Source organism: Lissotriton helveticus, chromosome 2_1 (assembly GCF_964261635.1).
Source record: "Lissotriton helveticus chromosome 2_1, aLisHel1.1, whole genome shotgun sequence".
Classification (NCBI taxonomy): Eukaryota; Metazoa; Chordata; class Amphibia; order Caudata; family Salamandridae; genus Lissotriton; species Lissotriton helveticus.
The window spans coordinates 1,691,579,740-1,691,595,286 of NC_136059.1; the positions used below are offsets into that span (position 1 = coordinate 1,691,579,740).

A 15,547-nucleotide genomic window follows, 5' to 3' on the forward strand; every position below is an offset into this window, starting at 1 on the left:
TTGCAAACCTCTGGATCATTGTCAAAGCATTTGCAACCACATCTGAATTTAGCTGAAGAAAGAACGTAAAAACGCATACGAATGATCATCTGTCTGAAGATTCCAGCAATAGACATAAGCAAGTAACTTTGAATCCCTTAATTAGCATATGAGAGTTCTGGTATCTTGGATGTGTCACAATTCTATGTAAAACATCATTTCGACTGGATTATGCTTTAACCCTCAAGCCATGTAACCTCATAGGTCCCGATTCACAGAACTAACTTAAGACAAAATCCTAAACTTACTACCATTTTGGTATTCACAGAAGGCACTTGCTCATTTCGGTATTCACAGAAGTTAGGAGTCCTAACTTTAGAACTCCTAAATGCCTTCTGTGAATACCGAAAGTCTTAAAGTTAGGATTTTTCTCAGTTTAGGAATCCTAAAGTTAGGAGTCCTAACTTAACTACTCCTAAACTGAGAAAAATCCTAACATTAAGACTTTCGGTATGCACAGAAGGCATTTAGGGGTCCTAACGTTATCCAGGTTGTCCCAGATTTCCTCTAAGGTACGCCTCGCCACCTGCATTTACTTTTCAGCAGAGGGATTGCCTGAGTTGTTGCATTGCAGGTTAGTTAGTTTCTGCTCTTGTTCCCTGAGTTCCCCCGTGGCATGCGTTTGACTCCATATGTCCTTGTTAGACGTTCCCCATGTAGGACAACTTTGAGCGCATCCCAGTTAAGTGCTCTTTTGTAGGCTATCTCCCAGTTGTCAGTGAAGTAACCACTGATTACCTCTTTATGGTCTGATCTAAAAGCCGATCTCTCAGAGAGTTCGGCTGGGGTCGCCAGGTAGGCACAGCAGGTCGAAGACAAGCCCAGGTGTATGGGAGGAGTACTGGTGCATAGTCTGATAGAAATCTATCCAGGTGTTCTAGCACCTTGACACCTCCTGGTATAGTGCGCTTTACAAATATTATCCTATCCTATCCTTTTACCTTCTGTATGCCATTGCACAGTTTTGAGGACACCAGTATCCTAGCCAGTCTGCTATACATTTGATGCACTGCATAATAATAAGTGAACTTACATTTTGTAGGGTGGAGAGTACGAATGCAGTCTACCTGCCCCATGACTTTGATCAATACTTCTGCCATGGCAGGCTTGGCCAGTGCTCTTGGGGTACTATGGTCAAGCTGGCCGACCAAGATGCAGTTTAAATCGCCTACCCAAATCAAAGAAATTCCTAAGTGTAGAGTCAAGAGGTTGGAGAGCATTAAGAAATGCTCTCTGCGATCCTGGTTAGGGGCATAGACATTCAACAATCAGACTTCCCTGCCATCTAGGAGTCCGTAGAGTAAGATATGTCCACAACTGCCTGGGTCTCTCTATACTGAAAGGGCACACCCAGATCTACCCATCTAGATTCACCCCTAGTGTATGTTGAGTAAGTGGAGGAGTATAGTTGACTCTGCCACTTCTTCTTAAGCTTAGCAGCTTCCTCATCGACCATGTGGGTCTCCTGCAACATGGCTATGGCTGCCCCATAATGTTGCAGGTAGGTGTGTACACTGTATCGCTTGGTGTAGTAGAGCAGGCCTCTGAAGTGCCAGGGGATGAGTTTCACCCCGCCTACCATGTGTCCGGGTATCCCAGTCGCCTCAACCCCCTCCCACTAGGGTCAGGAGTCCCCTCTGTCCCCCTCCTTACAACAACCCACATGCTCTTCCATACAGTCTTCCTATTCAGTCGCAATGCTTTGGGCCTACAACTGCTTAGAACGTAACTTAGTCTCCCCCTACTCCCACTCCCTTCCCCTGGGTAAACACCTAAATATAACCAAAACTGATGACTATCCAACCCTTCACTCAGGGATTCTGGTTTATGGCATAACCCCCGGCCACAAGGATATTCTACAAAGATCTAAAGAAAAGTCTAAAAGCAGGAGGAGTCTGACCCGCCCCTCCACCTGTGGCATTCACTCATGAGGTCGCACTCAGCCGGAGAGGGACTGACCACCACAGCAATCCCTCTATCGTCCTCTGAACTGAGTCAGGGAAGGTTAAGTGGCGCCCAATACCTTGCTCGATTGCCCCAAACATCTTCTGTTCATCTTACTAGATGATGGTTTTTAGCATCCCTGCCGGCATCGTTCCAGGATACAGTCTAATGCAGGGGTGCAATCCCTCCCCTCCCCGGCCAAAAAACATTCTCCCCCATCTACCTTGGATGATTTTCAGCTTCAAGAGCGCCACAAGGCTGGGGTCAATGATGACGCCTGCAATGCGGTTACTCCGTTTCATCTTGATGTGTGGGAGCCCCCCGCAACAAATCAAGGGTGCTGTCTGACTGCACCTTGAAGCGCTGAGTGTCTGTGCTGTGTTTCATTCCCCATCTCCATCCCTCGGCCAAACTATTGGGTCTTTTTCTAGGCCTCATTCCTTGTGTGTCTGCTTTAAGGATCCGGCTAGGCATGGGGGTCTCCAGTCGTTCCAGTCAGTGTCAGGCCTCCTCCGGGAATGCAAACCCCCTTTCAAAATCTGCAACTTAGCCGGAAATAGGAGCATGTAGCGTAGGTTGAGTGTCCACAACTTTTGTTTGACAGCCTGGAAGGATTTTCTTTGGGCCAGAACCCTGCAGGTGTAATCTGTGAAAATATGTATCGGGCTCCCCTCGGATCTGGGGTCCATGTTCTTCCTGGCCCATTGTAGGATGTTGTACAGGTCTCTATAGTTGAGAACCTTAATAATGATGGCGCTCGGTGTGGGTCAAGGCGGGGGCATGGGACTAGCGCCCAATAGGCCTTTTCTATCACAAAGAAATTCAACAGGGTCCCTGCTCCCATCAGGTCATGGAGCCAGTGTTCAAGAAATAGTTCCGTGGATTCTCACTCAGCCGGCTCTGAAAACCCGACAAACCGCAAGTTGAAGTGTCTAGATCTCCCCTCCACATCTTCTAGGTGCTCATCGCAGCGGCCGGTGCGCCATGAGAGAGCACGCACATTGTCGGTCAAATTTTTTACTTCTTGTGTGAGAACCTTGACCTTATCTTCAGTCTCCTGCAAGCGTTCCGAGATGCCCTGAAGGTCTGCACGCAGCAAGTTCACTTCTGTGTTAATGTTGTCCATTTTCTGATCCAAATCCGCAGAGGTCTCCCCAAGGGGCAAGAGGGGGAGGGGAACAGGCAAGAACTGATGAGGAAGAGGGCCTTGGTCAGCTCCTTTCAGTCAGGGCCCACTCGCCTTCAGTCCAGGTGCCATCCCCGAGGCTCCTGCAATCTCCGGGCCATAGTCTGTATACCAAGCCCCAGCCCTCTCCGTCGGCCAGATCTTCAAATTAGCACTCGTTTACACAGTTAGTGCCTCCCCAGGATGCCTTAGTGACCCCCATCCCCCAGACTGGTATCTTAGTTAAAGGAAGGGGGGGCCGTGGCTCCCCTTTCCTAAGTCTCTAAGGGGCCCTGGGGACTCCATTTCCAGGGGCTGGTAATTTAAATAAAGGGGAGGGTGCCATGTGGCTCCATATTTGAGCCATGAGAGGTGTCAGGAACCCCATTCCTTGGGGCCAACTCAGTGACCGTGTCCCGGGGTCCCCCACTCCCAGGAGACCATCTATTTCACTGCCAACAGCTGTAGGCTGGGAAAGTGCAAAGTTCTTCCACAGAGCTGGATCACAAAGCTTCTCCCGCTCCATGGGAAGGCAAAATATTTCCCAGTCACACTCTCGGGCAGGGAAATGCTTTCATTGCTCCCACTCCATGGGAGCAAAAGAAAACTGGTCCTGCGGGGTTAGAGCAATGCTGGCTCCTGCTGAACCTACGATGGATGCAAGCAGGGTACCTGGCGGGGCAACAGAGACCCTGGGACTCCCCTCCCATAGCCCCCAAAGAGGGACGCACTCTGGGGTGCCCTGGATGGGCACCCCCCATAAGAAAAAGAAATGAGACAAATTGTGGCATGACCAGGGTGGGCACCAGGACACACTACTTTATAATTCAAAAAAACAATGCGGGCGAGGCTGCGGATGCCCTAGGGCTGCTCCAGGTCCTGGAAAGTCACAGTATGTATGGGCACTTTCCGTCCTCTTCTGTAGAGCTTGTTTCTCTGGTAAGTAAGTTGCAGAGACTGTATCAGGAGGCTGATGGTTACCGGAGGACTTGGCCATTTAGGAGAGGCTCGTCTGTTGTACATCTGTGTAGTCTTCATGCATTCGCTAGCACTGAAGGGGACATTGTTTCTTGGGCGACTCCTGGTGCAGCATCTGTGGTTCCGTCTGGTTGGCTTCATGTTCCTTTGCACCAGTCTAGTGCAGTGTGTTGTGGTAAGAAGGGTATTACGTCTGGTGTTAACCCCAGTGTTTTCAACTCATTTGTCCCTCACTTTGTTGGAAACCATGCCCTAGTTCTTGGTGGCGTCCTGTGGTTGGTCGAGCTTTCTTGCGCGGGCATGAGGTGCCATGGTTTGGCTTGTTTCTTTGTCCTTCCCACAATTAATACTCGTGATAGATACTTAAATTAGTCGTTTCGATATTTTTAAGGGAGGACCTCCTTGTTTTGAAATTTGGTAGGTTGTGTTCCTCCGCCCTGTATTGTTTTGGTCGTTGAATCCTGTGATAGGCTGGTAGAGTCATGTCTTGAGTTTTATGCTGTCCTTCAGTCTGTCATGGGGCCCTTCTGGTGTTGTTTGATGTCTACAAATTGTGTCTGTGCTTAGATGTTTTATTTTGACCTTCCTTTGTCCTTGCCTCCTTTCCGTTCATGTGCTGAACGTCTGGAACATGGTTGTCTTCCTTTTTTGGGGGGGGGGGGCATTTCATTTTCATTGCCTTTGATGGCTTCGCTGCCAATCCCACTGGAATTGAGGTATTGATTGCTGATGTCAAGGCGTTTTACTTTTTCTTCCAAGTGTTACTTTGTTTGGGTTGGGCTAGTGCTCAGGTGTGGGGCCGAAAGTCTTCTGCCTTGCTTTGTTGATGTTGCTGTTTGCTCAGCTATCTTGAGTTGCAGTCTGTGTCCGCACTTTTGTCTGCCAACACGTGAGGTTGGATGGCAGTGACTGAGTCTAGCTATTGTTTATCCTCAGACCCTCCTTCACGGGGTACTGCTTTTTGGTATTAGAATCATGAGGTGAGAAATCCGCCGGCAGAAGTATCAATCAGAAGAAAATGTTGCTTACCTTTAGTAACAATCTTTTTGGTCTTCCAGCAAATTCCTCACTGAACCTACCCACATCCCCACTCTGAGCATAGGTTACCATGCAGTGGGTGGGTTTTGTTGTGCGTTGTATTCACCAGGTCCATCAAACATCAGAGCTCCAGGCCCTATATATGGCCCGGTAATGTCACATCTAGAGCTGACTTGGAGACATGGCTCCACCTGTTCACGTAGGAGAGGTATTCCAAAGTTATTGGGAGCAAGTCTGGTGTCTTGAGAATAGTCATGAGGTAAGTATTCTGTTCTTAGATAGGGTATCCACCCGGAAGATCATTGCCATTTGTAAGTAACTCTTTTTTCTCATAAAAAGTAATGTAATTGAGTTCCTTTTAGTTTGCTAGCACTCTTTATTCATTGTTTTAATATAATCTATATTTCAGTAATGCTTGACGTGGAAGACTACTGCAGTCCACAAAGAGCTGTTCCTGTTTGTTCAGAGCTAAACAATAAACAGGCACCCTGTTGTCCACACTCACCTGTAAAGTCAGATAAGCAGGACGATTGCAACAAACAAGAGCCTCCAGCTGCAGTCAGCGTTAGCCCTCACAATGTAAGCGAGTTTGACAACAATGAAGGAAGTGAATGGAAGTTGCAAAATATATCAGTAATATCAGCATCCGTTCCCACTCAAGAAAAGAAGGCAAGTGAACAGGTGGCACACAAAAGAGCTACAGCAACTGAGTCTAGGGATTCACCAAGTTCATCAGAAAGCTGGAAAAACCTCAGTTGCAGATCAGATAGAAAATATGTAGATGATCCTGACCCCCTAACCAGCTTTATTATGCTCAGAACTAAACAAAAGTCATTGAAGGCAGAGCAAAAGGTTACCCATGGAAATCCTGGACTTGGTAAGTGTTCCATTTATTCTAAATGTATATATAACAGCACCCTTTGTCAACCGTGCCCCTCAACAACACACTCTGGCTTCAGCAAAAGTGAAATATTCATGTTATATATTATTTTATCACACCCAACTTCAAGCAGTTAACAATATAGGATCAAACTCCTCAGGAAAGACAGGACCCTGGGATTAGGGAAGGAATGAGGACGGAGGAGGTGCGAATGTTGGAGGGGAAAATGCAGATGTACAGCTAAAGATAGGGAAGAAGTACTAAGAGGGGAAAATGCAGAAAGCAAAAAGAGAAATTACACATTACTCCCCTGATCAGCAAGTCTCTCAGAAAACCTTTCCTGGCACACACACCACAACTAGCATTTGAAGATTATGCCACCTCTGTTGTGTCTTTAACACTCTTATGGAAGTTCTGTGCTACACCTATGTTTTAAAAAACATACTGTAGGCCACCTTGGAATACCTCAGTTCCCACAGTGCTTGATGTTTCTCTGTCTGTACAGGGTGTGAGAGTAATAATCCAGAAATAGCAGTATTCTGCCTACAACCAGAATAAATGACAAAATCCCATTTTTATAAAAAAAACACACCTAATAATTGAGGCTCTACTTCACATAACTAAGGCAGGATTGAGTGCTCCTTTGTCAGAGTCCATATAGCAGCGATATTAAGATTGAGAAGACCTGATAATGGCCTATTCTTGTTTGCTCAAAGGATCATCACGGAATTCCTTTGGTGGTGTTTTTGCATACTTTAAGGTGTTAGTCCTAACCTTCAATGTCAACAGCAACTCTGTCACCTCCTGTTACTTTGCCTGGTTTTTCAGTTTCATGGCCATGAGGTCCAACTGACTTTTAACGTCAGTGCCTTTAACTCTGCCAACCCAACCCAATCCAACCCAACCCAACCGAGATTCCACTGTGTATTTTTTTACCTTCTCTAGGTTCCTTAAGATTGTCTCAGACGAAGCCAGCCTGTCTTTTTTGGCCCTTTTTACGTCTTGGGGTGGCTAAAACTCTTTCCCAACTCTTGTCACTGTCGTGTCATCGATCTTCAATCACGACAGAAAACCAATGAGTATTCAGGTACGTCTTTATTAGTCTTACAGCTCACTCGTTCTACCTCCTGCCCCTTGGTCAGTTCCTGTGTGAGTGTCCGTGCGTGTCTGTTGACCGGAAGTGGTGTATTGTTTCGGCCCCCTCCCACCACTCATGGCTCAGAGTCCTAGTGCCCACTGTCCAGGGCACAACATCTCTCCCTTTGTTGCAAAACAAACATAGTTGTGACACTACCTGTTGTCACTGACAGAGAGAGAGAGAGAGAGAGAGAGAGAGAGATGAACCTCTTCACATCACATCTCTTCGATCAGTCGCTTTGGCCTCCTTCATTCCCTTCTCTGCCGTGTCTCTCCTTTGTCCATTTGTACACATTCGTCCTGTCCGGTGTCCCCCAGCATGGGTTTCTGCTTGACTTCTTCTTCGATCTTCAATTCCTTGAAGTGTGAGCTATTTCTTGTGATGTGGTAATGCCCTGCTGATGCTGTTATCATGGGCCCTTTCACTTCAGTCACCGTCGGCGGATCCTTCGAGAACGGGCTGTCTGACTTCCTCAGCTGTCTTTGCCGCCCTACCACTTTGTCCCCTTGCTTTAGTTGCGCCGGAGTGGCATGCCTCCTTACGTCGGCATATGTCTTAATTTTTACCTTTGCTTCTTTGTCTTTGTTGGTACAAAAGGGGGTGGTGGATTAAGCCCAGATCAGTTGACTGGGGGTGAGTGCTTGTATTGTCAACGCTCCGTCCATCACCACCTTTGGTTTTGCTTTGTTCTCCATAAGTAGGCAGGGTATGCTCAGACGTGAGTCCCTTGCTCACTTTGCCACTGGATTCAAGCAAGCCGGGCTGAAGACGGCTGTAATGCCAGAAACCGGTCCTCGGAAGCTTGTTTCCGGTCCAGCGAAGGCATGGCTTGGCAGTTCGGGCTGGACTGTTCCCATGAGGCACAGGGTCAGACTGATTTGCAAATGACCATGGCTTAACCGGGGTGGCAGAGTGAGCTAAAGAACGGTGATGGATTAAACCCAGATCAGTTGACTGGGGGTGAGTGCTTGTTTTGTCAACGCTCCGTCCATCACCACCTTTGATTTTGCTTTGTTCGCCATAAATTGGCAGGGTATGCTCAGACGTGAGTCCCTTGCTCACTTTGCCACTGGATTCAAGCAAGACGGGCTGAAGACGGTTGTAATGCCAGAAACCGGTCCTCGGAAGCTTGTTTCCGGTCCAGGGAAGGCATGGCTTGGCAGTTCGGGCTGGACTGTTCCCATGAGGCACAGGGTCAGACTGATTTGCAAATGGCCATGTCTGAACTGGGGTGGCAGAGTGGGCTAAAGAACGGTGATGGATTAAACCCAGATCAGTTGACTGGGGGTGAGTGCTTGTTTTGTCAACGCTCCGTCCATCACCACCTTTGGTTTTGTCTTTGTCTTTAGTGCCAATGCTGCCTCGCTCTTTCTTTGCTACCTCCTCCATCTGCGGTATCCTCGTCCTGCTCAAACGGCCTAGCACTAGCTCAGCGGGGCACTTTCCTGTGGAGCTGTGAGGAGTGTTTCTGTAGTCTCTTAGTACTTGGCACAGTGCCTGCCCTATCGATATCTGTGTCAGCTTAGCTCATTGCACAGCCTTTTTTATTGTACCCGTGAACCTCTCTGCCATGCCATTTGCCTGTGGCCATATCGGTGTTATTTTCCAGTGGCGGATCCCTCGGTAGTCCATGAATTTTCTGAACTCCTCCCCTGAGAAGGGCGGACCATTGTCAGTCTTAAGAGTTTGTGGGGAGCCCCACGCTGCGAAAACGTTATCCATAACTGGCAGCGTCGCGTTTGCTGATGTTGACGCCACTTGCCGCACAATAGGAAATCTGGAAAATTCGTCAATTATCACCAGCAGGTAGTTTCCTGTCTCCAGGGACCCATAGAAATCGGCTGCCAGTTTGGTCCACACTGCCTTCGGCAGTTCTGACATCTGTAATGGTTCCGGCTTTGTTGGCTTTCCTGTCACTTGACAGACATCGCAGTGTGCGATTGCGACTCCACCATGATGATGTTGTTGTTGACATGCCTCCACCTCTGTTGTCTTGTCACCGTCTTGATCGCTTGCATCGTTGGATCCCATTTCGTTTCTTTTTCCAATTCTTCCATCTTTATTGATGCCGGAGTGTTGTGTTTTAGTACAAAGTTCAGGTACTCTTCCGCCATTGATGTTGCCTCAAGTGCGTGTGGCAGAGGGTGCCTTGGCATGTAGTCTGCCGGGTTGTGTTCTTTTCCTGGTTTGTGTATGATCTTGAAGTTGTAGTCCATGAGTCTTACTCCCCATCTCTCTATTCGGGCGGTATTTTTACATTAGGGTTTCCATAGATCGTTACCAGTGCCTGGTGATCTGTTATTATTATGAATGGTTTTCCATATATGAACATGTGATAGTGCTCACATGCCCACACTACTGCCAGACTCTCTTTCTCCGGCTGAGAGTATGCCCTCTCGATGTCGGACAGGCTCTTGCTTCCGTAGGCTACTATGCACCTTGGTGAATCTTTGCCTGGTCTGTGTTGTGCCAGTATCGCTCCCAACCCCACCGGGCTGGCGTCCATCGTCAATTCTATGCACAGCAAAGGATCAAAGTATGCAAGGTGGTCTACTGCTGTCACTGCTTGTCTGATCGCTTCAAATGCTTTGTTGCACTCTTCTGTCCACGCAAAAGTCTGGCCTTGTTTGGTCAGTTCCCTCAGGGGCGTGCTCACTGTGGCAAAGTATTTTATGTATCTTGCGCAGTAGCTAGCAAGGCCGAGGAATGACCTGACATCTGCAACATCGCTTGGATGCTTTGCTTTTTCTAGTGTGTCCACTTTGCTAGGATCTGGTCGCACCCCTTTTTTAGAGAAAATGTGTCCAAAGAACACCAATTTGTCTCGCCCAATTTCGCACTTGTCCTTATTTAGCGTCAGCCCTGCTTGTTCTAGCTGGGAGCATACGTCCCGTAGTGCTTTGTCGTGTTCATGATCTGATTTGCCGAACACCAGAATGTTGTCATTGTAGTTCAGACTTTTTTTTGTCGGCCTTATTACTTGCCGTATTGTCTTTTGGAATATTTCAGCAGCCGATGATATTCCAAAGCTCAGACGCTTGTATCGGAAAAGACCCATGTGTGTGGAAAATGTCGTGATGTATCTGGACTGAGGGTCAAGTTCTAGCTGATGATATCCTTTGCACACGTCCAGCTTTGAGAAACGTTGTGTGCCTGTCAGGTAGCTGATCATGTCGTCGAGGTGTGGTCCAGGGTCTCTTTCACGTTCAATTGCTGTGTTCGGTATGCTCATGTCGACACAGATGCAAATTTTGGATGTGTTTTTCTTGAGCACTGCCACTATTGGTGGCACCAATGGCGTCGGTCCTTCCGCTGGCTCTATGATGTCCTGACTTAGCAATGCTTCAATTTCTTCCTCTACTTGAGGTTGGAGGTGTATTGGTACTCGCCGGTGATGTTGAGCCACTGGCTTTACTGCTTCATTGAAGTGCAGTGTAATTTGTCGTCCTTTTAGCTTCCCTAGTCGCTGGAGGAGTCCAGGATACTCTCGCAGGATGTTTTTCTTCTCAGACATGTGGTATGTCATTTCGAGGAGGCCCATTACCTGCACTGTGACATTGCTCAGTAGGCACGGTGCCGGAATGTCACCCTTCAGTACATGTATGTCTTCTTTTATTGTTATTCCTTTATATGTCAAGTTCTCTGTGAACTTTCCCATGTTCATCACTGGTTTTCTTGATCCCCACGTGAATACATCAACTCTGGATGGCATTAGCACGGGCTTTACTTCCATCTTCTAATATTCGAATTCACACATGATGTTGCATGTTGCTCCGCTGTCTAGTACGAACCGTGTTTTGTGTGGCCCCACGTCTATGGTCACGGTCTCTGTTTTCTTTACTTCATTTTTGTTCACCAAGTGGATGCTTTCTCGACTCGTGTCTTCCTCAGTGGGCATGGCAACAGCGTCGGACATGAGGTATAGGCGTTCTACCTTTTCTTCTTCCTCTTCTTCCCCTGAATCAGCCGATGAGCTTCTGTTTGTTGTTTCCACGTGCCTGACATGCCTGCTCGTCGTCGCACTCGTTCTTCCCGGTCTTCCTCTCTCACTTCTGAACTGCAGTCCCAGGCATGCACTGGCAAAGTGCTTGCTCCTATTGCATTTCCTGCATGTCTGGCCCATTGCCGGGCACGCACCTTTGTGTGGGAATTCAAGTCCGCATCTGTAACAGGTCATTTCAGGTTGCCTCTTTGCCGCCTGTTCATTGTGCCCTTTCTTCCAATTGCGGTTGTTCTCCGCCATGCAGTGTGCTTGTTCTATTCGCCGTTCTTTGCCCCGCTCCATCTGCTTCGCATGCACCGTTGCCCTTGCTTCGGCCCTTGCCAATGACAGGATTTGGTGAACAACACTTACAACGCAACTTTTACATCGCAGAGCCTTTACAACGCAACCATTACAACGCAAACTATTACAACGCATTGCTCTGGGGGGCGCTCTAGGATAGGGAATAGGTTAATTTACTATCCAATAATCTTCCCTAGTGTCCACGGGGACTGGAGTTGGAATAGTAAATTAAACTATTCACTATCCAGCACCCCAAAGCACTATGCGTTGTAATGGACTGCGTTGTAATAATTACGTTGTAAAGGCATGCGATGTAAATGCATGCGTTGTAATGTCATACATCCACAGGATTTCCTCCAGTGAGGTTGGTTCCTTTAGAATCCTTGCGCGGAAGTCTGTGTCACGACATCCTTCAATGATGCACAGGCGAATCGCTTGTTCATTGTCGAACTTGTCAAATTCACAGTGTGTCACTAGCTTGCGCAGTCGTGTCGCGAAATCATCCAGAGATTCATCCATGTGCTGAAATGCTATTGTGAAAGTGTATCTCTCAAAGTCAATATTTCTCTGTGGATCGAATTTGCTTGTGAGACATTTTATTAGCCCTTTGTATGTCGACGTCTCGTCTTCTGGTAGCGTTACTAGTAGGTCGTCTACTTCATCGCCTACCAGATTTAGGAACAGATCCAGTTGTTTGGCCTCTGTTACATCTGTGGCCCGCATGTACCGCTCAAATTTTCTAATCCATCGCTCCCATCTGATCCCTACTTGCGGTTCTGATAAATTGAATGGGAGAGGGCTGCGGTATTGGGCGCTCTATTTCTCACTCTTTTGTTCAGTCATCTTTGGGTCAGCAGCTCTTCTTCGATGCTTCTTCATTTGTTTTTTTTCTTTCCTTTCCTTCTTTTTTTTTCTTTTTTTTCCCCAGCTTTTCTTTGTATTTGCTTGTGCTTGTTTTCTTCCTTCTGTGCTCTTATTGGCTCTTGTACTTGTTTTCTTTTTCCTTTTTATTTGCTTCTCTTTTTGTTAGGTCAGTATTTTAACTCTTGAACCTCTTATCTTTCCCTCTTTTAATTCCTCCTGCTTTTATTGAGCATTTGCTTGTGTTTGTTTTCTTCTTTCTGTGCTCTTATCGGCACTTCCATTCAATTGTCATCGTTTTCCTGGCTCTAAGATGGCCGCTGGCCTCTCCAGCTCCCTTATTGGTTAATTTTCCTGACTTTAAAATGGCCGCCGAAATCTTGCGCGATTTCCAGGCCAATCCGGGCATTGCCTGATCTCAAAATGGCCGCCCGGGTTTCTGCAGCGCTGATTGGTCAATCATCCTGACTCTTAAATGGCTGCTCTCGTTCTCGCAAGAGCTCGCGCGATATTTCCAGTTCCTCACGCTCTACGTGCTTGTTCGGGGGTGTCAGAGGCTCCTTCCCGGCATCTTGATGCTGCCAGGTGATTTTCTTTGCTTTGCGCTTCACTGCTCCTGTTGCGGCCGGGGACCGGACACGCGTGTGCTTCAGTAGCACCTACGTCGCCAGTTGTCATGTCGTCGATCTTAAATCACGACAGAAAACCAATGAGTATTCAGGTACGTCTTTATTAGTCTTACAGCTCACTCGTTCTACCTCCTGCCCCTTGGTCAGTTCCTGTGTGAGTGTCCGTGCGTGTCTGTTGACCGGAAGTGGTGTCCGGTTTCGGCCCCCTCCCACCACTCATGGCGCAGGGTCCTAGTGCCCACTGTCCAGGGCACGACAGTCACAAAGAAATCCTTCTTTGTCTTCTGCTGTTTTATCCTCACACGTCATCTCTTCACCAGTGAACCTCTGTCACATATGTGATGGGTTCCTCTGAAAAAAGCTGCTACTTTCCGGCTGGCCTCGTTAGACCACCCTCTTCTTTTCATCTGGAGTGGTCCTCGTGCACAATACAGTATCACCCCGGTTCAGTTGATCTCCAGTAATGCGGCAGGTGATGCCGTCGAGCTTCCATGGGATGCAGCGGTGAGTCAAATGCCAGGAAAAGGCACACTCTTGCATCAGCTCCCTGCTCCTGTAATCTTAGAAGAGGCTGTGCTGCTGATGCTCCTCTTTGGGGCAGGAATGTCTCCTGCGTGGTAAAGTCTGCACTGAATACCTTACTAAATGTGGAACTGGCATCTTCACTTTTTTTGGCCGTTACCATGCTAGTCCAGCATGTGCACACAGGTCTAGTCCTGTTCTCTGTAATACATGATCCATAATATTTATGGTTATCTGAAGGGATGTACATTACATGTCCTCATAGCAGGCATAGGGCAAGAATCCGCACCCTGGGTAATTCACATAAAGCAATAGTGACAGCGTAGCAAGGCTTTTGTGAATTATTAATATGACCCCACCGTTACATCTAAATTTTTCTTAGAGGCCCCTAGTTGTACAATTTGTCCACAACCAGGAACTTTAGTATGCGCATACAATAAAGACAAGTTAAAATGTTTTTTTGCCTTCATTCACATTCAGGTTAAGTTGCCCAGAGGCCTCTCAACCACCTGATGTAAGATATTGCCAGATGAAATCTTCCCTGAAAGGCATACCTCTAACAGCAATTGGCTTAATAATTTTGGACTTCCCTATCATTGCGCTTTTGACCTTCATGTCAAAAAGCACAACCATAGATCACTACCCCTTCTATGATGCTGGCCCTTTAAGTCCATCATACACATATTCTACAGTCCTTAACCAGTTTTGGGAGGCCTGCGGGTCTGATTTCAACCAATTTACTTAAGTCTCTTGCCGAGCAATAAGTATCATTTTTTTTAATAAAAAGCATTTCTTTAAGGCTGATACGAGTCAACCCTTTAACTGCATATCGACTCCAAACATTATCAAATAAAGGCTTGCCTCTATCTTCACTGCTAGGATTTCTGAAATTGTGCTACTTATTTCATGCTAAAATGTCCTAAGGCGGAACAGCTTACAAACATCTGTACATCACTTGCGCCCTCCTCTTCCCATCTTTAGCACCTGGGCACTTCGCCTACTGCGATCTTAGTCAGTTTTTTTGGTGTGGGTAGATCCTATGCAAAGTATATAAATGGTTCTTCATTAGGGTTGTAGAATTCACTGTAGAGTAAAGAAAAAATAGACATACTTACCATAAATTGGATTGCTCTGTGCTTGGTAAATATCCTTCCCAGGCATGCAGCGGGATCTTCAGCTTCTCCTCCTCAGCGTTTACTAATTCTCAGTACCAAGTTGATACCGCCTTTTTTTATAGTTTGGTACCTTGTATCCTTTCTTCATATTCCTTGACATCCTTTGTGCACCAGGTTTGATTAGACCACCAAAAGGGCAACTGAAGATACTTAAACTTCGCCCCATTGCTTCTACCAGAGCATTACACAAGATGAGTTCAATGCCATCCTTCAATTGAACCCAGCATTTGATCATTGCCTTCTTTATTGGGAGACTAAGCTTATATTCAAGCAGAGGGTGTTAAATAGCCCAACTGCAAGATGGCTGCCGCATGGTGTGGCTCTGTCGGCCAGGAAACAATATCCGTTACTTATCTTGCCTAATCAGAGACATTGTTCTTGCTCTGACTACTATTGCTGCCCTGTCGACTAGAGGTTTGTTTGAGCCATCTTGGTTGAGGGGGGAATGCGGGTGACCCAAATTCCACCGCCGCCTCGGATAAGGCTTGCTTGAGCAGCCACGGAACTCATGCTTCTGCACGCCAGGTTCGTCTGACTCCTTGCTGCGGACTGGTGATGAGTGTTGTTACCGCTGAGGGTACGGTGCCTGGCCTCTTAGTTGTGCTGGCTGAGGCTGTGTGAGCAGATCAAGATGGCCCTAGGGCCGATTGAGAGGTGAGGTGGGGGCTGCGGGGGAAGTTGCTTGCTGTGCCTGAATCTGCGGCGTAAGATTCTTGAGACGGCGGAGCTGAATCTGCAAGCTGGCTTCTCTTGTGCCTCGGGCCTGCTTGTGCCCCCCATTTGGGAACCAGTCTGCGGTATGTCGGGGCCCAGTGAACAGCACTGTGCCACAGATAGATTTTTGTGCTTCCGCACCTGCCCCACCTGAGTTGAGAAGAAGAGAAAAACAACCA

General features: G+C 47.4%; 1 protein-coding gene across 1 annotated transcript in view; it reads left to right on the plus strand.

Moving 5' to 3' along the window:
- SHOC1 (shortage in chiasmata 1) overlaps window positions 1-15,547 on the plus strand; it is a 1,878,679-nt gene that overhangs the window by 704,731 nt on the left and 1,158,401 nt on the right. Inside the window, exon 13 of the mRNA XM_078676649.1 lies at window positions 5,574-6,041. Coding sequence (XP_078532775.1) covers window positions 5,574-6,041 — 468 coding nt within the window. The remainder of the gene's footprint in view (window positions 1-5,573; window positions 6,042-15,547) is intronic.